The sequence below is a fragment of the Eublepharis macularius genome, chromosome 3, assembly GCF_028583425.1.
Source record: "Eublepharis macularius isolate TG4126 chromosome 3, MPM_Emac_v1.0, whole genome shotgun sequence".
Lineage (NCBI taxonomy): Eukaryota > Metazoa > Chordata > Lepidosauria > Squamata > Eublepharidae > Eublepharis > Eublepharis macularius.
Genome location: NC_072792.1, coordinates 46,911,846 through 46,935,046, shown reverse-complemented (window position 1 = coordinate 46,935,046; position 23,201 = coordinate 46,911,846). Strand labels below are relative to the sequence as shown.

The 23,201-nt window shown below is 41.6% G+C and overlaps 1 protein-coding gene across 1 annotated transcript in view; it reads left to right on the top strand.

The window, feature by feature from the left end:
• GRTP1 (growth hormone regulated TBC protein 1) overlaps nucleotides 1-18,751 on the top strand; it is a 28,177-nt gene extending 9,426 nt beyond the window's left edge. Inside the window, exons 3-8 of the mRNA XM_054973087.1 lie at nucleotides 1,088-1,246; nucleotides 7,007-7,131; nucleotides 11,766-11,862; nucleotides 14,916-15,088; nucleotides 15,395-15,580; nucleotides 18,361-18,751. Coding sequence (XP_054829062.1) covers nucleotides 1,088-1,246; nucleotides 7,007-7,131; nucleotides 11,766-11,862; nucleotides 14,916-15,088; nucleotides 15,395-15,580; nucleotides 18,361-18,450 — 830 coding nt within the window. The 3' untranslated portion in view covers nucleotides 18,451-18,751. The remainder of the gene's footprint in view (nucleotides 1-1,087; nucleotides 1,247-7,006; nucleotides 7,132-11,765; nucleotides 11,863-14,915; nucleotides 15,089-15,394; nucleotides 15,581-18,360) is intronic.
• The last annotated feature ends 4,450 nt before the right edge of the window (nucleotides 18,752-23,201 follow it).

Below are 23,201 nucleotides of genomic sequence, written 5' to 3'. Positions count from 1 at the left end.
GTAAAGAGCCTTCTTAAAATGTGTTTGACGCAGGTTTTATGATTTGTATGTCTCTCTGCTGGTTCTTGATACTTTGCTGTATATTATGATTATACAGTTTAGTATAACTTATTTAGTCTGAAAGTTTAACTATGTTTTTAAAAAAGGAACTGGTGCCAAAGCTAGCCCTAATGAAAGTCTAATGAAAACTTACAAAATTTATTTCTTATTATTTATTTACAAAATGAATACCCTACCTTTCTACCCTCATTGGGACCCTAAAGGCAGCTAACATATGAAAAACATATATAATAAAAACACATCTTAAAAACTATTAAAACTAAATCAAAACACATTAAAACCGTTAAAAACCAATTTAAAATACACATACATCACAATAAAATTCATAAAAACAACAATTAAAATGGGGCAGGAGGAAGGAGAGATCACCGAGAGAACACCTGACAAAAAAAAGGGTTTTTTTCACCTGCTGGCAGATGAATACAGCAGAAAGGTACAAGTGAGTTGGTCTGGGGAGAACTGTGTAGATGTGCCAAGACTCAGGTGATATGGTCTTTATGTAAGGCTGCCAAGTTCCTCAATCGGGGCAGAAGATTCCCTGGGAAAAATTAAACATTAAAGTAAATAAAAAGTTAAACAATAAACAAACTCACTGGCATTGGCAGCAAGATGACATCACTTCTAGGGAATGCCTGAAAATGACGGTGGTAGTTCTGGTAATTGCTGGAAACTCTATGCTAAAACCATTCCTAGAGCTACCGCCTTTGCTTCTGGGTATTCCCTGGAAATGGCATCATCGTGTTGGTGATGCTGCCTCCCCAGGGTTGTCTTGGAAACGCTGTCCCTGAATTTGAACCCAGGTCTTCTCCGAGCCTGACACTCTTAACTACTATACTACATTGCCTGTTATGTGACAGATATATAACAGCTGAACATCTCACTGCTTTATTCAAGTGTTAGTTCTACATTTTTGATCTCTTGATTTGCCAAGTTTCTTAACGGTCCTTCCTGGATGCTTTTCTGTTCTCTTTTTTAAAAAAGTTTTTAACAAATTGCATCAAAGAATATAAATTGTGCTTTATTACAGTGAAACGCTATATCAGAAAAGGCATTCCAAATGAGCATCGTGCTCTGGTCTGGATGATTGTGAGTGGTGCCCAGGCTCACATGGAACAAAATCCTGGATACTACCAGAAATTACTTGAAGGAGAAAAAAATGACAAGTTGGTGGAAACAATTAAGACAGGTTAGTTTCTAAACTTGGGGTTGGATCCCAATGCTTGCTTCCACAATGGAAAGTAAGGCAATATTCACCAATTTTTCTCCTCCTTCTGCAGATCTCTGTTGGCTTTTTATGCTCTTATCTTCTGTCCCCACGGGAACCAGATTTTGAGGAGATTAGTGGGCAGTTGCAGGAATAGGCAGGCAGGGAAATTTCTTTCTGTCAGTGGAAATACTTTCCATTAGTAGAAATGTATTGCCTGAATCTGTCCAGTTATATAGAGAGGGTGCTTTTTTCCCTGGCCCTGTTATCTAACATGGTTATCTAACAGTCTGCTGAGATCCCCTGAGGTGTGGGTAAAAAGAAAATTCTTTTCTGCAGTCCTAGGAAAGAGACTATGGGATTGTTATAGTAATAGACAACAGATAAAATTGGGGTACAGAGAAGGTAATGAAGGTTGCAAGGATTCATTTGGAAATACTACCACCATACTTCTCTACATCTTGCATGTACACATGCAAGCTTACATGTTGCCCCTGCAAGCTTGGCAAATTCTACATATTGCAGTTGCCTCTTTTGTCTCTGAGTGCCCACTGGAAGGACTGTTTAATTTTGCTGCAATAGCCATTCCCTTCTACAATTGTTTTCCTGTAGAAACATATAACGTGGACATAGATGTGTATGCATTTTTAACCACCAGTGTTCACACGTCTGGAAAACCTCTCTGTCACATTATTAAGGGGGTTAAAGCTTTTCATACCTTTGTGCACATTCAGAACTATATTTAAAAGTAACTTTATTTCTTTTTGTTTAGAAGTTGATATACTTTTCCATTTCCCCCCTTTGCAACATTTTATTGTCCCTCTTATTTAAGCTACAGTCCTAGAATCATTGACACTTAACCATATTTAACTGTTTGCACAATTGACAGCTTTTAAATAGTATATGATGAGAACTTCCACTGTGGTTTCTATTTCTCTCTTCCCTCTTTGTATGGGCCTGCTGTTGCCAACTATGACAGGTGGAAATCAGTAACATACACAGACCTCTGGATCATGGCCATTATATGGGAGTCCCTTGAAGCAAATTTGCTTGCCTTCTGTCACTCTCTTTGTGTGTTCGTGTGTGTGTGTGTGTGTGTGTGTGTGTGTGTTCGGCTATCCTTTATGGAGTGGGAACCTTGTTAAAAGATGTAGTTCCCACATCGATCTTGAATGTATGTCCCATTCTCATCTGTCAAGTGAGACTAAAAATGCAGCTTTGACTCTATGGTGGAATCTTTCAACATTCTCATTGTTTAACCAGCTGTTGAGAAAGCTATTTGAAGGAACAATGCTGACCCCTCCCTCCAAAATGCACCATCATTGTCAAAACCAGCAGCATCAGCACAACTTTTGGCACAAGGATCTTTGGACCAGGCCCAACATGTTTAGGACCAGAATTTCTTGATGTTTAAAATTATATTTTTAAAAAACTCATTCAAACCCTTTTTAGAAATAAGGGTGATGTTCATACTTCAGGCAGAAAAGTTTGATTGTAATGATGCTAACTGAAACATATTTGTTCCATGACAACCTCTGTCCATGGGTGGTTGGGTTTTTAAAAATTTTATATAATTAATTGAATGATCTTAATATAAATGCACTCTAGAAACCCAGTAAATAGCTTCTTTCTTCTGCTGTTTTTAAAAAAGTCATTCTTTTTGATCACTGTTGGATGAAAAAAACTAGAAACCTTCTTTCCCTCTCTCCCACTCACTCACTCACACGCACGCACGCACGCACACACACACACGCACACCCAGAGTGTGTGAGAGAGAGAGCGCCCCTGGGATTAGAAGGAATAACCTTTGTTGTTCATCTTAGTCACAGACAGACACAGATGTAAACAACAACAGATAAAATATGTATCTGTGTTAGAAAATTCTCCTTTTGTTTACATAAAGGGACTGCAAGATGGGACTGCATTTTCTTTTTGGATTGCAGTAATGTCTGTTAGAGGACATAAAAAACCTAGAAGTTGATCAGGAGGACTGTCCCACATAGATGAGTTGAGCATGATTTTGCCCATCAAAATATACATTAGGCCATTGTATGTACACATACATACGTGGTGAAAACTGTGCCATCAAGTCATAGCTGACTTTTGGCGACCCTTGCTGGGGTTTTCAAGGCAAGAGACTAACAGAGGTGGTTTGCCATTGCCTGTCTTTGCATAGCATCACTGGTCTTCCCTGGAGATCTCTCATCCAATTACTAACCAAGGCCAACCATGCTTAGCTTCCAAGATGTGAGGAGATTGGGCTTGCCTGGGCTATCTTAACAACAACAACAACATTTGATTTATATACCGCCCTTCAGGACAACTTAATGCCTGCCCAGAGCGGTATACAAAGTATGTTATCATTATTCCCACAACAACAGTCACCCTGTGGGGCAGGTGGGGCTGAGAGAGCTAGAAGCTGTGACTGACCCAAGTCACCCAGCTGGCTTCAAGCAGAGGAGTGGGGAATCAAACCCAGTTCTCTAGATTAGAGTCCCGCTGCTCTTAACTACTATACCAAACTGGTTTTCGCTATAGCTTACTGTATTTTATTCTGTTGCATGTCCAGAGGTTGCCTTGAATAAACTGCTATTCTTTTAACTATTAGCAGTGATAAGTTCTATTAAGACTGCAATGCTAATTACTTACCCAGATGTAAAATCCCTTGCACTTCATTGGGAATTATCAGGCCATTGGGAACAATGGGGAAATTTTCTAGGCTCTCACAGGAAGGTCAATATTTATTTAAGAACTTTTTCATGCCTTCTGCAAATATCTTATTGTGGCTTAAGGATAAAAAGCATATAAGAATAAATTCAGAAAAACAGAAGTAAAGGAGAAGCCCGGACAACAAGGACCAGCCAATCAAGAGAACTCAGGAACCAAAAATCAGCCTACAATTAATGACCTCTGGAACGGCCAAGTTTTTCAGTAAATCAGAAAGCAAGAGGAGTTGCAAGGGCTGTATGTTTCCTCTTTAGAATTGCACTCCAGAGGCTAGGTGTGCAACTGAAGCTTTCTGATGTAGCATTTAGAGTGTCAGACTAGGATCTGCGAGACCCAGCTTTGTATTTCCACTCTGCTGTGGAAGCTCACTGTGACTTTGGGCCAATCACTCACACTCAGCCTAACCTACCTCACAGGGTTGTTGTGAATATAAAATAGGAGAGGAGAACTCTGTAAGTTGCCTTGGGTTCCCTTTGGGGAGAGAGGCAGGATATAAATTAAGCAGTTAAATAAATGCCTACACGCTCTGTCTTGGAGGAGAAGGATGTGAAAATGGGCCTTAGATCTTGATCTATGTAGGTTCATAAATGAGATTTCCTTTAGATATCTTGAGCCCAGAACCATCTATGACTTTCAAGGTCAAAATCAGTGCCTTGAATTGGAGCCAAAACTAGACTGGTGATCAGTGAAGATGGACCAAGATGGAACTATACACATGTGCAGTTGAAATTCTGGCAGCTACATTGTGTGCCAATTGTACTTTTCAAGCACCCTGCAAAGGCAGCCACACGCACAGGACATTTATAGTAGTCTAATCTAGATGTTACTGAGGCATGCATAATAGTGGTTAGGTCAAGTTGACATGCAACGCTATGTATGTTAATGTTTGGCATGAACAGATCTTTCTCATTCTAAAGCAATTAACATGGGTCAATGAAAATGTAACCTCCAAAGCCAGCGGGAAGAACAGTGTTTAGTCCTCTCTGTCATTGCCTTTCATGAGAACAGGCTTCTTACCAAAAGATCATTTTGACTGACTCTGATCCAGCGTGTGATGGTGTTGTCTAGCATTTTCCTGTGTGCTTAGCCTCTGAATTTTCCCTCAACTTCAAATCCAGTTATGAGATCCCACTAAAAAGATAAAATCATTCTCCATTGTTAGAAAAACCACCACCTTTCTGATTGAAAGCTAATGCATCCAATCTGCATCTGTGGGACACAAGAGTAACTGAGGTGTAAGATGACAGTTTACTTTTCTGAATGGGCCTGATAGTGTGGGAAAGTTAATTGTGCTGGACTGCTATATACGTGCACTATCTTTCCCTATATGCAGTCTCTCTACACTGTCTTCATAGCACTTGGGTGTTTTCCACATGAGCACTTACATCGGGTTTTCTGGATATTTGATCCACAAGGATTGGAACTACTTTGTGCCTCTGTAATTCCACACTTGAGGGAGTCGAATCTAAGTCTGTTTATTTTTTTCTGCACTAGAAAAATGCCGAGTTTCTGCTGTGGACTTTCTGTGGAACATGTCAGTTTTGTCAATTGAAATTTGCAAGGTTTTTAATAAAATAAAAAATATTTAAAAAAAAAGAAACTTGCAAGGTTTTGTTTTTGGTTTTTTTAAGGCACCAACAATGCAGATTTAATTTTAAACACACACACAAAAAGAATGGGAAAAGTACAGAAAGCACAGAGGTAAACTTTAAAATATCAAGTGGAATTCAGGGCTCTCTGCAAAGTTTTTGTGTTAGCCATATTGTGGTCTTTTTTTCCCGTCAGTTGCAAGGGTCTTTTTAAGGCACCAATGTTGCTGTTATAAATAAATAAATAAATCTGGAGAGAATGCAGTATGGGGCCAGAACCGATGAAAAGCCCTGATGAGGAGAAGACATTGGAAAGTAGAGCTACCAGAAGAAAGATGTACATTTCAAGATGTGGTGGTGAACGCACAGGCTGTCGTCACACGGGCATCTCTTCCGTTAAATTTACAGCATATAGCGTCCTACCTGTTATCGGCACAGTAACGTTTCTTTGGGTCACCTAACGGCTCTTTGCGCCACCAGCTGTCCACACTGAAGCACTCTGTTCTGTTCTCTCTAACCGCGCAGAAGCAGCTCCTCCCCCTTTTTAAAAAATTATTCTGGCATTTAATTCCGCTATAACAGAATAACAGCATATAAACATTCCGTTAGAGCAAAACATTACGACCTTTTTGTTTTTCCAACTTTGAAATTATATAAATAGCCCTTTGCCCGCAGAAAACTCCCTGTCTGACGTGATCCCCATCGCTGAAGACTCTGCCATGGCGATTGAGTCATTTTTACTTCAGCAGAAAGTTTGCATTGTGTTATGTCGTTATGGCGTTATAAGGACATAATAAAATAAAAAAAAGGGGAGTCGCAGGAAGAAATGGATTCTGGGATTGAAGGGAGGGCATAGGACGTTGCGAGGCGAAATACATTGATGTGAGGCATTCACACTGAGGCACAAAATAGCGTGACTATCAAGCACAAAGCAGAAGAGAGAAAATCGCTACAGTGTTGGAATAAGGTGGGTGTTTGCCGGGAAATAGCGCCATTTTAGCGCTAAATAAAAGCCTGTGTGACGACGGCCACAGTCAGGGCAAAGAGAAGTATGTTTTGCCAATAGACTTTGGGGAGTCATAAAAATGGCCTGGGAATTAGTTTTTAGATAAACATATTGTTTGCGTTGCTTGCTTCTCTTTCAGTTGTACCCAAAATTTGTTTGCAGTTTTCCCAACAATTGTGCTTATTCACTCTGGTCCAGCTGCCTTCAGCGTGCAGTAATTGTGGGCCAGAGTCCATGATTAAATTGTAGTGAGAAGAGTAATGAGAAGCTTACATTTTATGACTCTTGCTGAGCAAAGTTTATGGATTCTTCAAGTTAAAAAAAGTTTTCCTAAAAGATAGACAGCTTGCGTTGGTTTCTTTAATTGCAGTAAACAAATGTCCAGGGGACTTACCTTTAAACTGTCTCTCTCTTTCTCAGACATGAACAGAACATTTCCAGATAACATAAGGTTCCGCAAAACTGCTGATCCCTGTTTACAGAAGGCACTCTACAATGTATTAGTGGCCTATGGGCATCATAATAAATCTGTGGGATACTGTCAGGTATGCAAGTTTAAAAATATAAAAACAACTTGTTTTAAAAGTAGACATGTTTTTACAGCTTTGGTCATAATGGAAGCACAATTTCAGTTTCTCATACTTCATTTCCTGTCAATGTATTTTACTAATTTAACATCTTAAATTTTAGCCATGTTTTACTAGTTATGCACCAGCCGTCTTGGTTCATTTGTAGTTTCTTAGCCCTATTCAGAATAGATTCTGACGGCTTAACAGATGAGCTGAAGGTAACTCTTTTCCATAAATTGAAAATGCTTGTGCAGCTTCAGTTTGCCCCTGAACCATTGGAAACTGATTCTTCCATTTTGCTTTCAACATTTCAAAGGAAAAAATGTGTCCTTTTAAAAACATGGTTTTTTACTCCTTTAAAATGCTAAAGGAGGAGTTGGTTTCACAAAGCAAGACTGAGCGGAGGCTGAAAAGTTAAACCTCCTCTCCATCCCTTGTGCTGGCCAAGGCACAATGAGGCTGCTGAAGGATTCGATTTGGGTTCTATGGATGGACTGAGCTGCAGTCTTTGCCCTAGGGCTAGAAGGCACCATATGCCTTACATTGCACTCTGGTTCTTGGGTCAGCATTTGATCTTTCGAAGGTTGATTAAATCTTGGAAAGGTCCAACTTCTTTGCTCCTGGGGCTGAGATTGTATATATAGCTGCAACTCTCATTTGTTGCCTTTGGACACATCGCTTCTGAGCTTGCTATCTTGGAACCAGCAGATTTCAGAGAAATGGGCTGCCAAATAAGCAAGTTTGAAATGGCAAGCCATGCAGCCTGGTCCCCAGGATTCACTTTAGGCACACATTTTTAACTTGGCAATGAGGCAGAATCATCTTGTAGCTCCCCCACTTGCTCATGGCAAAGCAATCGTATTCATATTGTTTCAAAAAGCATGTGCCGCAGAGCTGGGTAAATTTGCAGGCTGATCTAGTGATACCCAGTGCGTGCTGTGCAGGGAGCCGTGGTGGCAACTTTTTGACCAATGTTGAGGTTAGTCACAATATCAGTACAGGAATAGATGTTCCTTTGCACCAGTGCAGGAACCCTTTTATCTGATCTAGGACATGCCCTATTGCACTAGTGTAAGGTCAGCTCCTAAATGTTTTTTTCTTGGGCAGGAAATAAAAGAAACCTTAGCTTTACCTAGGAATAATCTCACTGTATGATGGCCATTATTATGAAGTCAGATATCACTATTTTATAGTTCTGGCAGACTATTTCTAGTAGCTTGAACCTGCTTAGGCTTCTTCAGTGAGAGGTAGTTGTCAGCAGATGGCTGCCTGAGAAATGGTGAATCTTCCTATGAGTTTGAATTAGTTTCAGAGTTTAGAGAAGGTAGCATCCTTCCAGCCCAGCTGAACAGAGAGCGTATGCATGTAGGAATGGCAGTTAGTAGTTTCTTAAAGAATGAGAGTGAGTTGGCTGGAATTGATATTTTGGATGTGTGATATTGATATTTAGGATGTGATATTTAGGATGTCTCTCTGATCATCTGATCTGTGGTCGTGGATAATATTGCCTTGAAGGTATGTCTCTTTATCTTTACTTAAGCTCTCATTGTATATTTGTAAATAAAGCAGATATGATAAACCCATTGCAATCCTCCAGTGTTTCTAAAAGAAATGAAGCCTGGTGGTACTTCTGGAACACCTTGCTGTGTGGGTCAATCAATGCACACAAAATACTTTGTAGAAAGTGTCTGTCAGGAGCATGTTTTTTTAAAAAAACCGGTTATGCAAAAAAAGGGAAACAGACTTTATTGGATTAGATACAAAAGAGAACCAGATTACTTTGTAGGGAGTCATTTTAAGAATCTTCTAGAATTGTGTGTAAACCTCTGCCTGTTCCCCCCCCCAATTAATTTTCCCAGTGCTTCTTCAAAACAGTAATACAAATATCTCTGTTGGATAACTTATATTAAGAAACATCGTAGTGAATTTGCTATTGTATGTCTTATTACTAATAAAGCTTTTGTGCCAGAAATTAACAGTTGATGAATATTTTTTCCTTGGATGTTTTCGGGGGGGGGGGCAGCCGTTTGCTGCTGCTGCTGCTGCCTCAGTTCAAGTGCCAAATAGTCCTCTGTCGCCATGGTTGCAATTGTCAAGCAAACGGGTAGGATAAGGAATGAAAGATGTCCTCACAATTGGAGGGCAGATACCATAGAAAAACTGAACAGTTCTTACAACAGCTGTTGGCTCTTTACAGACTTATGGGTGGGGAGGATGTATTGAAAACTAACCTTTTTGAAGACTGCCTGTCAGATGGGAGCAGATGGTTACAGTCTCCAGGCATCCAAAAAGAAAAATCAGTTGTGTTTGAATTGACTGAATGTAGTTCCAGAAAGAACTTCAGCTTTCCCAAGTACTTGGGGTATTAGGCTTTTCTTCCTCCTTGAATCAAAACTGGCCTCCTTTATGAGAGAAAGTATTATTCTGTTCCACTGTGACAAAGAAAATGAAAAGCTGTTAAAGATAGAGGAGCTGGGAAGATTCAGAGGGAAAGTGGAGAAGGCATGCAAAGACTAGCACTGCTATCCTAAGCAGAGTTGCACCTTTTTAAACCCATTGGCTTCAATGGACTTAAAAGGGTATAACTCTGTCTGGGATGGCACTGTAAACCTGACAGGTGCAACTGATACTACTGTTCATGAATAGTTAAAGATAATCTTACAATTGTTTTCCCATTCCAAATAATAGTAGCTGCGGGCATGGCCAAATAATCAGTTTTTGCAAAAGAAGTATGAATATGCAAATCAAATCAAATCAAATCAATTACCTTTATTGGCATTAGAAATAATAATAGTCTACAATCAGAGATAGGGACAATCAGAGACAGGGATAGGCAGAAGCAGAAGCATAAACAAGCAATTAGTAGCAGTTAATAATAAAATTAATAAACGTTCAGCAATCAGGTGCAGCTATATGCTTGGATTTAACTTTATAAACTTCTGCTAGAAATTTTGCAACACTTAAAGTAACACAAGGGTTACGATCTTCTAAAAGGTAAACTAAAATTCCTCCTTTAATAAAAATATTATACTGAAGGTGTTCAGTTAAAAATTGTTTGCGTAATAGACCAAAAAGAGGGCATTCTAGAATAATGTGGGACAATGAGTCGAGGACTCCTAATTCGCAAGGACATAGCCTGTTTTGAAGGGGTACTTGCCTGAACCTGCCAGAGAGCACCATTGATGGAAAGGCATTTAAACGTGCTAAGGTAAATACTCAGCGCTGAGATGGGATGTCCAGAGCTGAGAGATAATGTGGCATCATTCCTTGCCTTTGGTATATGCCTAAGTTGGCTGCAGAACAGACAGGGGGATGGTATGAATATGCTTTTAAAAAGCAACTTAAAGAATGAAACTTTGTGAATAGAAGCAAGCCAAATTAGCATTAACATGATTGGTTGACTTTGGAGAATATATATGTTCTCTCCTTCCCACCTCACAGAAAGCATTTAAATGTTGCTTTCTCTTAGGGAGCCTGTATTTTACCAGCTCTTTGCCAGGTTAGGCACATTAGATAGATAGCTGGGTTTATAAACGTAAACTGAAATACATGCATAATCCCAAACTTTTGTCGCTAGGGGAAGGAGTTGTCTCTGTGACTGTCAGTGTCTCCAGATTGACACCAGAAGCAGCAAAAGGCAGGGAGAGGCTCGCTACTTAGGATCTCAACTGGGGTTCAAGAAAGAGGACTGCGCCATAGACATTTTCAATGGGAAAGACCATGTGTCAGTGATAAATCACATGCTTTGTATATATGAGGCTCCAAGTTCAGCTCCTGACATCTCAGGTTTTTGGTGGCTTATGGACAGCAGCTGTTGGGAAAGACCTTTCTCTGTCCTGGATTCCTGAACCAATGGCCTGACTTGGCATAAGGCAGATTCATATGTTCCTGGGAAGAACTTCTGTGGAGATAAAGCCATTCGCTATATTTTGTTATGCTGAAACAATAATCCGGTAGTGGCGCCGCTGCTGTTCATTTACATCAAGCCCATCTCTGTTAGTCTGCATGTTTGCTAACAGAAATAAATATGTAGACCCAGTTGTGGAATTCCTGTGTTGTATTACCCACCACCATTAGGGGGACATCCCTCCAGGAAACGTTCTGTATTACTACCGTCTTAAAGCAAAAGTGCATTAGTCAGGATGGCAGCTTGTTAAGTGGAAGGCTGTATATCAAAGAGTCTTACGTTACATTCCCATGGCATTTTTTATTTTGTGTATTCATTGTGCAGCTTCAGTAGATCAGATAGTGTGCGTCTGTCAATTTTGTGTAGTCTTAGCCTTCTGTAGTTGAAATGTTGGTAAGAAACTTGACTGTGCTTCAAGGATGTGTTTTGTAGACGTCGCACAACTATAAATGGAGATTATCTGCTAGATAATGAAGTCAAGGTAGCTCAGGTGTCCTGTAAGTGCAGGCAAGAGGCTCTTGATAGGTCTGGAGTACATCAGCCCCATGGTCAGAAATTGATTGGGAAACTCTTTTAAAATTGATTTTGAGCGGCACGAAGATGGCTTTTTTCATTGTATTCCCTTGGCTGTTTCGAGAAACATTTGCCAACATGGAATCAAGCAGGATGTCTAAGGTAAACTGTCTTTTCCTTTGTTCTTCAGGGCATGAACTTCATAGCTGGATACCTGATTCTTATTACAAAAAATGAAGAAGAGTCTTTTTGGTTGTTAGATGCTCTTATTGGACGGATATTACCTGGTATGTTAAACTCTCTTCTTTTTCTTCTTAAGTGTGCCAAGTGTTAGAAGTCACCATGATCAGACCTTAATTGTGCGTTTTGTCCAGTAGCTGTGGACAGAGCACAATTTATAAGCAAGTATAGACAAATTGGAATGGGTTCAGAGGAGAACAACCCAGAAGTCTACAAATGAGTCCTGAGGAAAAGTTGAGGGAATTGGTCATGTTTAGCTTGGAAAAAAGACACTTCTTCAGTTCCCTTATGGCCTTAAGGGCAGAGGGGAAAAGACTTGTGTTTGTCTCCTCCAGGAGGCAGAAAATGGGCTTAAGTGATGGGAGGGTAATTTCAGTTGAACACTAAGAGGAAGTTTCCAATGATGACCTTGTTTGGCATCTGTCTCACTCAGGAACACTCTAGCTTTTTGGTGTAGTGGTTAAGAGCACAGGGCTCTAATCTGGAGAGCCGGGTTTGATTCCCCACTCCTCCACTTGAAGCCAGCTGGGTGACCTTGGGCTACTCACGGCTCTCTGGAGCTCTCTCAGCCCCACCCACCTCACAGGGTGTTTTGTTGTGTGGATAATAATGACATGCTTTGTAAACCGCTCTGGGTGGGCACTAAGTTGTCCTGAAGGGCAGTATATAAATCAAATGTTGTTGTAGCTTTAGTTTTCCTAAATTAAGCAGAGCAAGATTTGAGCCCAGTTGCATTTTAGAAACAACTGGACTCAAATCTTGCTCTTCTACTGTAGACCAACACAGCTACCAACCTAAACCAAATTAAACAGGCGGTTGAAGTAAATAGTGGGAAGGCTTACTGCTTTGGAAAGATGCATAAGAATGCGTAGCCAAAAAAAAACAAAACAGTACGGTTGCAGGAATACAGACCAAGCAACCATGTGGTAGAAGGCCGTACCATGTGGTAAGCTGGTATACATTCAGAGCTAAACTACTGCAGTTGACCTTGCAGTCTCTGTAACTGGGCAGTCATTCTGTTCTAAAAATGATCTGCAAGGAAATGGCTTGGAATCATTTTTCTTTGCAGTAACGAAAAAGACATTTACTTGTTGGATTCATAGAAAAAAAAGACTACTATTGAAACTACTGTGTGTATAAACGTTTTATAATAAAGTCCTTATACACTGGATAGTTGACAGGATCTAGCTTCAGTACTCCTAGTATGAAGTGAACCCGTATGCCAGCTACACTCATCTAGACAAAATCATCTAAAACAGTGGCACAATCCTCTGGCTATTCTTTCCTTAGGCTTTCTGATCACAAGTCCTTCCCTCAGGAATGAGCTGCTAGCTCAGATGTGTACACTCTCCTTAGTGCAGTCTTTCGGTTCTTTTTTCCTTTTTTAAAAACTGGAGGAATTTGTTTTCTGTGTGAATTACCCAGTTAGCGGTAGCTGAAGAAGGAGTACCACCTAAAATGGTCAGCCAGCCCCTCCCTTCACCTCCCAAAAATTGGGAGCAGATATTGGCCCTTCCTTCCAGGTTCCTCACATATCTGTAAATACGGTGCGGCCAGCTGTTCTTTCCTCATGAGAGTTCAGGAAGCCCAGTTGGGCACGTGTGGCTTTTCCTATCTGGAAAGCCTAGCTTCTGAACATTAACAAAGTGAAAGTCACACGAGTTGCCTGAGGGATGCCGTGTTATTTCAGTACAGGCCTGATGTACCGACTGTAGTTTAAACATGGAATTGTGGTCATGGATTTGGAAGGGGTCATATAGGCCATCTATTCCAACCACCTGTTAAATTTATCTATTTCAATAAATCCTATCAGTGTCTTTATTAATAAATATTTTTGCTATCTAAATATATGCTTCACCTCTATAGGGTCTTGCTTTCTGCAACTCAGAGAATATCTCCCTCTTATCTTTGTTTTATGTTTTGGAAATTAATCATCCTCTTTTAATTTGAAAGTAGGTGTGCTCTCACTAGTTTGCTCATCATTTTTTTTGCATCCTGAAAGCAGGGTGATTTTAGCATGGTGCCTCTGACCTCAAGTCTGATATTTCTAGCTGCTTGAAAGGGTGCCTTGCCATTTTTAATAAAGACCTTTTGGCATTAGCTTTCTGTTTTAGTCTAGGAGAGAGTGAAAGCAACAACTGCTGTTCTCTTTCCTCCGATCAAATGGTCACAGTAATATAAAGCTCCGGAGCATAATGACTTAAGCCCAGTTAGAGGGTGCCCTCTTGTGGCCTCCCTGAGAAAGTCAGTTAACACGTTTATTTCTCTTAAATATAAAAAGAAAAGGCCTGCACGACTCCTCATCATACCTTGTATTTCAGGGCCTGCATCATGTCACCTCAGTCTTTTTAGTCTCTAGAATATAGTAGCAGAATTTGCACTTGTGCTTTAAATTCTGCCACTCCGCATGCAAAATATTTTTTGCTTAAAAAAAGAGGTGCTGATACACGATGTACTCTCCTCTCAGTCCATGTTCTGAATGCCCAGGAGGTGTTGGAACTCTGTAAAAAGGGGTCGGTACTCTGTATTGGCATGTACTCTCTGGAAAAAAAAAGCTCCAAAGATAGCTATCATGGAATTGGAATTTTAAATCAAGATGAGGAAGAACAAGTTCTGTGGAACTCCCAGGCAGTATCTACAGGCTGAGTTCTGGGGAGGGGGGAGGGTCACAGAGAAAGTTGCACGGGGTCTAGGGATAACCACAAATCTGTCCAGTGAACCACCTACCTTTGGTTGCATAGTATGAAGTAAGACTTCCCCTATCCTTCCTGAAGATTTTCTTGCAACTTGGAGGCAGGAAGGTGTCTTGCATATGCAGCCCCTGCCCATGTTATCTGACCAGTACAAAAATAAATAAATAGTTTCCATTGGGGGAAGGTAGGGACATGTCTTTATGTTGTATTTTGGAGACAGAAGTTTACTATCAAAACCAACCAATATATAGTGAGTTGTATCCAAAGATGCTGTTACACTGCATCCATTGCATAGGTGCAATCATGTATGTAGGAAGGAAAGACAAAACAGCTTATTTGCGTTGCACAAAATTGTGTATTGTTTGACTCCTCTTTGGTGATCACTTCTTTTCCCCATTGTTTATAAGATTATTATAGTCCAGAAATGCTGGGTTTGAAAACGGATCAAGAAGTCCTGGGAGAACTGGTGAGAATGAAAGTGCCAGCCATCGCAGAATTAATGGAAAGACATGGCATCATGTGGACTTTGGTGGTGTCCCGTTGGTTTATCTGCTTGTTCATTGACATTCTTCCCGTAGAGGCAAGAAAGAGCTTGATGTTATTTTTAGCCATGTGTGGGTTATTGTTGTGTTTAGATACCATCCAGCTTCTAATTCTCTGGCCGCATGCAATCTAATAGCCTTTTAAATTTTTTCTTTTTCTTAAAAAATATTTTTATTCAATTTTAGAACTGTAACAATAATCAAACAACAAACCAATATAATACATTGCATTTACAAATATTAACACAGTGCTTCAACTTTAATGCATCAACAATGAGTGGTGTGAAGAGGGAGGTTGCAGATCTCTTGCCTTTTAAATTTTTTGTACTTTGTTTGACCCACAGACTGTACTTCGAATTTGGGACTGCTTGTTTTATGAGGGATCAAAAATAATCTTTCGAGTGGCCTTAACATTAATTAAGCAACATCAAGCTTTCATTTTGGAAGCCACCAACTTCCCAGATATCTGTGATAAGTTTAAGCAGATCACCAAAGGGCCATTTGTAACAGAATGTCATACTTTTATGCAGGTGGGTATGTTTTAAATATCTATATATATGTGTGTGTATGTAAACTTTCCTGGAATTCTGTAGATACAGAAATCCTTCAAAGCTGTTAAGTGTATAGATTCAGTAGAGTTTTCACGTAGTGCTTTTGAGCATTTCCCCCCTCAAATACCCAGATTCATCACAAAATTATTGAAAGATTTGTGGATGTGCAGAAATAGTCTCATTTTCCTGGAAAGGAGTAACAATTGGTAGAAGTAGGGGTGCGCCCCAGAAAAAAAATTGGGTTTCCCGCTTCAGGTTTACCTGAAGTGAGAAAAAGCTTTGTAACCACCCGAAACCTGAAGTGGCAAGCTGCTTCCGATTCGGGTATTTAAATTGCTTCGGTATGCTCTGTAAAGATTCAGAGCATACTGAAGTGAGGGGGAAGCTTCCAGCCCCCCCAACCCCCCACCCCACTTACCTGGCCCCGGAAAGGGGTATTTAAGCCTCCAGCAACAGCTGCTTGGCAGGGATTTCCCTGCCAAACAGCTGATCCTGGAGTTTAAATGCCCCTTCCCATGCTGCTGCACAGCAGCACGGAAAGGGGTATTGTAAACCCCGGCTGGCTTCCATCAGCGGCTTGGTAAGCCACGGATCCAAGCAGGGGAATGCCCTTTCCCCACTGCTTTGGACCGACAGGGAAAGGGATTTCTCTTACAGCCCAACTAGGCCCCAAAGTCTGAACCCAAGTTCTGAAAGCTGAGAAACTGGCTTAAAGAGAAACTAGTTTCTTAAACCGCCCCCCTCCCCCAACCATGCAGCTGGCCAGAAAGGGAAGGGACAGGGCTGCAGACATCAGTGTTAGTTGCCTGGCTGTAGCCAATGCTGGGCATGTTTGCCCAGAGTCCTTCTGTTTCCTCTCCACAAAAAGCTGCTCCAGCTTCTGGCTGAGAGGGGACTGACTAGTCTCACAACTGCCTGAAACAAGGACTTGCACTGTAGGGGTCATAGCTCAATGAGAACTTGAACCTGTGATTTTTAGGTTGAAACCTTGCCCTGCACTGGCCATAGAGAAGCAGTGAGGGACTTCAGCCTGGTAAGCCAGCTTGTGCTGCCTCTCTTTCGGCCCCTTACAAGTTTCCACCGGCCTCTATTAATTTCCTTTTAATCAATCCTCTCTTTATGTGCCATGCTCATTAATGATAGGGTTTGAAAGGTACATTGATAGGATCTGGCTTGAGTCATGTTTTCCCAGGAAGCTGAGATGAGTGTTGGATTGGACCAGTGGTCTATGTTGAGGTACATATTGCTTCTGACAGCAGCTAGCCAGAGTTCTTTGTCTTAACAAAACTTCCCCGTGAAAGAAACAGAGTAGCCCACCCCCAACTCTTGAAAGCTCATACCCTGAAAATCTTGTTGGTTTCTTAGGTAACACTGGACTCCAGTCCTGGGGTTCTGCTGCAAACCAACATGGCTACCCACCTAAAACCCTTATCCCCATTACCTGGTATTCAGGCTATTCTCTTTCAGAGTACAGAGATCCTTCGTAGCTGCTGTAGCACAGTGTTTAAGTGGTTTAGCTGTGAATCCGCACTCTACTGGTTCAAATCCCACTACTGCCATGAGTTCAGTAGGTGGCCTTGGGTAAACGTTCTTCTCAGCCCCAGCTCCCCAGCTGTATTGTGGAGGTAATAATAATACTAACTTGTGTTATTATAATGCCTGGGTGAGGCACTAATCTGTCTAGAAGAGCAGTATATAAGTGCAGTTATTATTATTATTATCATAGAAAATAGCTGTTGGTAGAACTATCCTCCTCAAAGCTCATCCAGTCCTTTAAAACAAATTCAGCTTACACACTCTGCAGTTACTCCTTATTGTAAAAATTGAGAATAGCAGAAATGGGCTGTACACAAATCTCCTTTTCGAGGCAGTGGGAAGAATGTGCAGTTTTTTCTATATATTTGTATTTTTAGGATATGGATGTTACATTCATGTGCCTGTGAATTTTTTTTTAAATGCTAGTTGTAATGACATAAGAATTACATATATGTTGCTGTGTTGTCCTTGAAAATGGGGAAAGGGTCTCCTCACAGTTGTTACTGTGTGGGTAAAGCAGAGAGGAATGTTTGGAGTACTGAGATGTTCTCTCTGTGTTGCTGCCTCTCTAGTGCGTCCTTGGTTTTAAAAAACTGTAGTGTAAAAGAATAATGTTCAGGGAGTATGGATTGGTGTAGAATGAATGCCATGAATACAAACAATATCCTGATGGTCTTGGGAGTGTGGGTGGGACACAGTACCAGAAGTCCAGATCAAAATTCACAATGCGGCACCAGTGAGGAGCCCCGTTTTATTTTATTCTTTTTATATCATACTTTTCTCCCCAGTGAAACCTCAAGGCAGCTTACAGTGAGACCTCAAGGCAGCTTACATCCTCCCCTCCATCTTTTCCTCACAACAACCCTGTGAAGTGGGTAGGCCAGGCCGAGATTATGTGACTGACCCAAAGTCACCCAGCAAGCTTCCACACCAGAGCGGGGAACTGAACCCAGGTCTCCCAGATCCCAGGCTGCCACTCTAGCCACACCACCACACTGGATCTATTTACAGATGAGGGAATTGAAACGGGGGGGGGGGGGGGAATAAGAGTTTGCAGATGACCCTTCGCAATATGGTGGCTGAGTAGAGCTTTCACATGCAGCGATCCCAACATCTCCACAGACTCCCAATTCTATCCCCTGAATGACACAGGCCTCTGCTGTCCTCTCCCCACCCCCCGCTTCCCAGATTTATACTCAAAAGCTTTTAATTCTTAATTCTAGAAAATATTTACAGATCCTGGAAGTCTGAAGATGGCTACCATAGAGAAACTTCGAGAAACCAGTAGAGAGAAGTTGATTGCTCAGAGATAAATGGGACAATATTTATAATGAACTACTGCAAATATGGACACATTCCTTCACTTAATTGCACTAATGCATGCACAGTTTCCACACAGTCACAGTGAGTGTGGACTGACACTTGACCAGTTCTTTCCAGCCTTTCAAAGTAAGTGTTGTAAACTGGATAACTTGATCATTTTTTAAAAAAAATTACTGTATAAATGAAATGGGATCAGTGTGGTTGTGAACTCTCGGGGAGTGGTCGGATTCACTATTGGAATAAATTTTTGTGATGTTCAAGTGAATAGACTTATAAATACTTATGTTAATGATGAAGGTAAAAATAAAATTCTATTTATTTGTGAAATTCCTTTTTCTTGTAGTCTTCATGGCAAATGGTTAGGCCCAGTACTGTTCTGCAATGGAATGGATCCTGTTTGGTTTTCTGAACAGAGTATCCTCTCCAGCGCTTGGCTTGAACTGCAACACAGATGTTTTTGATGTATAATATAACAACAACAACATTTGATTTATATACCGTTCTTCAGGACAACTTAATGTCCGCTCAGAGCGGTTTACAAAGTATGTTATCATTATCCCCACAACAATCACCCTGTGAGGTGGGCGGGGCTGAGAGAGCTCCTAGAAGCTGTGACTGACCCAAGGTCACCCCGCTGGCTTCAAGCGGAGGAGTGGGGAATCAAACTCGGTTCTCCAGATTAGAGCCCCGTGCTCTTAACCACTCTTAACTGGCAAGGTGATGCTATTCTGCTTTGACTGGAAGAAGAAATTGATCATATAATGTCAGGAAAAGCTGTCTTCATTGTGTGTTACCTAAGGATCAGCCCCCACTTAACACTTCTGTGGCCTAAGACACTTGCCTCCTGTCAGATTACGAAGCGACGGTGTTTCTCACTGACAAGTTTCTATATTACCATCCTTAGGGTAGCAGAGTAGTAACCAAGCACATATACAGATGCGTAACTGCAGGCGCACATGACTCTAGATTTGAGGATTGGATAAAAAATAGTGCTAATATGAGACTCCTGTTCATGTACTTCTGATTTGATCTCTGAAAGGTGGGATAGCGGTATTGGGTTTAAATTTGGGAGAAGGAATGTGGTTTCTTCTACATTCATGTTTGTACCCTGACCTGGATAGCCCAGGTGAGCCTGATCTCGTCAGATCTCAGAAGCTAAGCAGGGCTGGCCTTGGTTAGTAATTGGATGGGAGAACTCCAATGAAGATCAGGGTTGCAGAGGGGCAAACCACCTCGGTTAGTCTCTTGCCATGAAAACCCCACTAGGAGTCACCATAAGTCAACTCTGACTTGAGGGCACTCTCCACAACCACTACGATTGTTTACAAAGCCTGATGGCTGTTGGCTTATGTGTACTGAGTGTAAGCCCTTTACAAACATGCTGATGTATGGATATCAGCAGGAGCAAGAATGGTTGGTGGCTTCCCAACAATGAAATTCTACATTCAAAATCAGCCATCTTTGAATTCAGTAAAAACAAGAGCTTGCAGGAGATGGTAAATCCTATTCTTCCCCATAATACTGCTGAGCCCTCTAGCTTATCTCCTGAAACATTTATTGCTTTGTCCAAGTATCATGTGCTAGGTGTAATCTGTCAGGGACTAGACTGTTGTGTGTGCTGTACACAAGTTGTAGATTGCTGGTGGGGATGGCCTCCATTGATATCATACAGAGTTTTCTGTAAAGCTCACCAGTTACACACACATTGTCTAAAGCCCTCTGTGGTTTTATTTGTATAGGGACAGAGACGGAACTGTAAGCAGAATATTGAGACAGTTGTATGAACCCTATTAAGAGTTGCAAGAATTAGAGACTCAACTCCAGTCCATAATAGGGTTGCTGTTCCTCCAGTGGGGGCAGGGGATCCCCCACTCCCAGCCTCCTTCCCCCTGCCACCTGGCTGGCAGGGGAAAAGGTGTGAGAATAGACCGCCCCGTGTGCCCTCCTGGAGTGGCACAACAATGTCACTTTAAGGAGTGATGTCATTGGACAGGTCCCTGGAGTGCTCCTGGGCTTCGCACCAGCCGATTTAGCCCATTTGGGGGCCCAAATTGGCCCAGCACGAATCCCAGGAGCACTCTTGGGGCCTGAGTGATGATGTCACTCCTGGAAGTGATGTCATCATGCTGGGAGCACACACGTGCAAAGCATACATGTGAAACCATTGAAAAGGGAAGGGCCCAGTCTCCCCCCAACCCTACACTGGGAAGGTAAGTGGACCTGGCAGCCCTAGTCCATAAGCTTCTCAAAGATGAGATTTGATCAAGAATGAAAGCCAGTATGGTAGAGTTGTTAATGTCAGGCTAGGATCTGGGAGACCCCAACTTCAAATCCCCATTCTGCCATGCAAGCTTGTTGGGTGACCTTGGACCAGTCACACACAGCCTATCCTACTTCATAGGGTTGTTGTGAGGATAAAATAGAGAGGATAAAAGTGGAAACTACTTTAGGTTCCCATTGGGAGAAAGGCAGGATATAAATAAAGTAGGTAAATACATTCAGACATCACCAAAAAACCCTTCAGGTTTGTCAGAACTACCATAAATCAAGTGTTGTTTCCCTGATGGAAGAAACAAAGCATTCCTGGTTTGGGAAACACCACACCAATTACTTAAGGCATACCTATTACAGGCACTTGGGCAGCTTATGTTTCTTTTCCTCCACTAAACCCGAGTTTATAGAGAGGATAGAGCTCTGCTTTACAGAGTTATTTCCATGTCCCAGAACACTGAATTTTGAAGGCTCACTGTTTGGAGCAGCCCAACTACGCTCTGCATATAAGAAGTAGCGAAGTGCAACCCATCAAGTTGTGATTAAACAGTAAATGAGAATATCAGTCTTGAGGGGTTTTTTTCATGCTTGGTTTTGCCAGCCTTCTTGAAACAAAGGCATATTTGATACTCGGTCGGTGTACCATCCATCTCATTGCCTAGCGATCTTCTTGCCTAAGCTGCCAGAGGCAATCTCAAGAGTTTGGTGTAGAGGACCCTGTGGGTTGTTTTCCTTGGGGCCTTCAATGTTCAGCTCATGGCTACCTAACAGGAGTAGCTGAAGACTTCATGGCCATCACGGGACAGTCCCAGAACAGTCTGGTTCTTAAGCACACAGCAGGGTCATACATTTGACTTGATTTTCTCTGGAGATAAGGTACATGGCTTGGTAATGTGCGAGTTTTCCACTCTGCCCTTGTCATGGACCAATCATCCGGCTAGATATAGACTCTCTGATGTTTAGTTGGAACCTCTGCAAGACTGGGCAGGGGGGGCCAGTTAGGACAGTCTGCCTGAGGAGGTAGATGGATCCAGAGGGATTCCTGTTTTGTCTTGGGCATTTTCTGGTCAGTAAGGCTGGTGCTTCTGTTACAGCCCTAGTTGACCTGCGGAAAAGGAAGGTGAGCTAGGCTGCAGACATTATCACCCGTGAGTGTCTGCCTTCCTTCCGAGCCAGGAATCTCCCTTGGTTTACCAAGCCACTTCAGGCAATGAAATGGCTGGGCAGTTAAAGAGCTCAAGTGATCAAAGTGTATGTGACCAAGTGAGAGCACCCATTATCATGTCCGCTCTGTGGCAGTGATGGCAGCAAAGAGTGTGTTTCCCCACCATTGTTTGCACAGTGCCATCTGGTGGAGCTTTTCTAAGTTGTGAAGGGGCTTTTATCTCAAGCTCTAGAGGATGGTGATCCGGAAAACATGCAAGCCCATTGTGATGTCTTTGCAAGCCATTTTGCAGATAAAATAGCTTGCATATGGAGTACAGCCTGGTGCCAGTTGTATGTATGACTTTTCAGTTGGTGACATCTGATGAAGTGGACAAAATGCTTCAAAGAGTGTGGCCCATCACGTCCAGCTTTTATTCTTGTCCCTCATGGTTAATAGTATATGGTGTCAGGCTGGGCTGGTTGTCTGGGTCCAGGAGATAATTGTCTATGGGAGGATGTAGTTCTGGTATTGCTCCTGAAGAAGTCATCCTTGGACCTAAACAACTATTGCCCCATGTCTAATGTTCTATTCTTCAGTAAGGTGCCTCTCAAGCCCTGGTCTGTCCCCCAGCCTCCAGAGGTGAGGGGAGGCTACAAGAGAACTGGGCATTTTTGTGGTGGCATCACCCTTTTGAAACATACATACCTGGCACCTACTTTACTTTCTTTCAGGCACCAGGTCTTTTTACCTAAGCTTTTAAGTATAGACTTAAGTTTTTTTTATGGTCTACTTCTTTACGCTGCTTATAGCATAAACTTTCAAGAATCACAGTTCTCTTTGTCAGATGCATCTGACAAAGAGAACTGTGATTCTCGGAAGCTTATGCTATAGTAAAGTTGGTTAGTCTTAAAGGTGCTATTGGACTCTCTTTGATTTTGCTACCACAGACTAACTCCTCTGGATCTATGCTGCTTATGTCTACTTTAATACTGTGGTTTTTTATTGTAAACTGCCTCAAGCAGGACTGATGAGACAAATATTCTAAACAAATAAATATCTCACTGTGCTTCTGCTTAACAAGGCTGGCTGCTGCAGAAGCATAAGCTATTCAACCACAAAAATTCAATATTGATAAATTCTGTAGGTCATAACTGACTCGCTTATATTTAGCTTCTATCCCCTACAAAAGCTAGCCCCTACCCCCATGCATGTTTAGATAGATTATTACCCAATTCCTGTCAAAGGTCTTTCTGGAATGATAGTGGGTAACATTGGATTTTTCGTGATTTTGATCCCTCTTTCTTTATGTCATTTATACCCCGC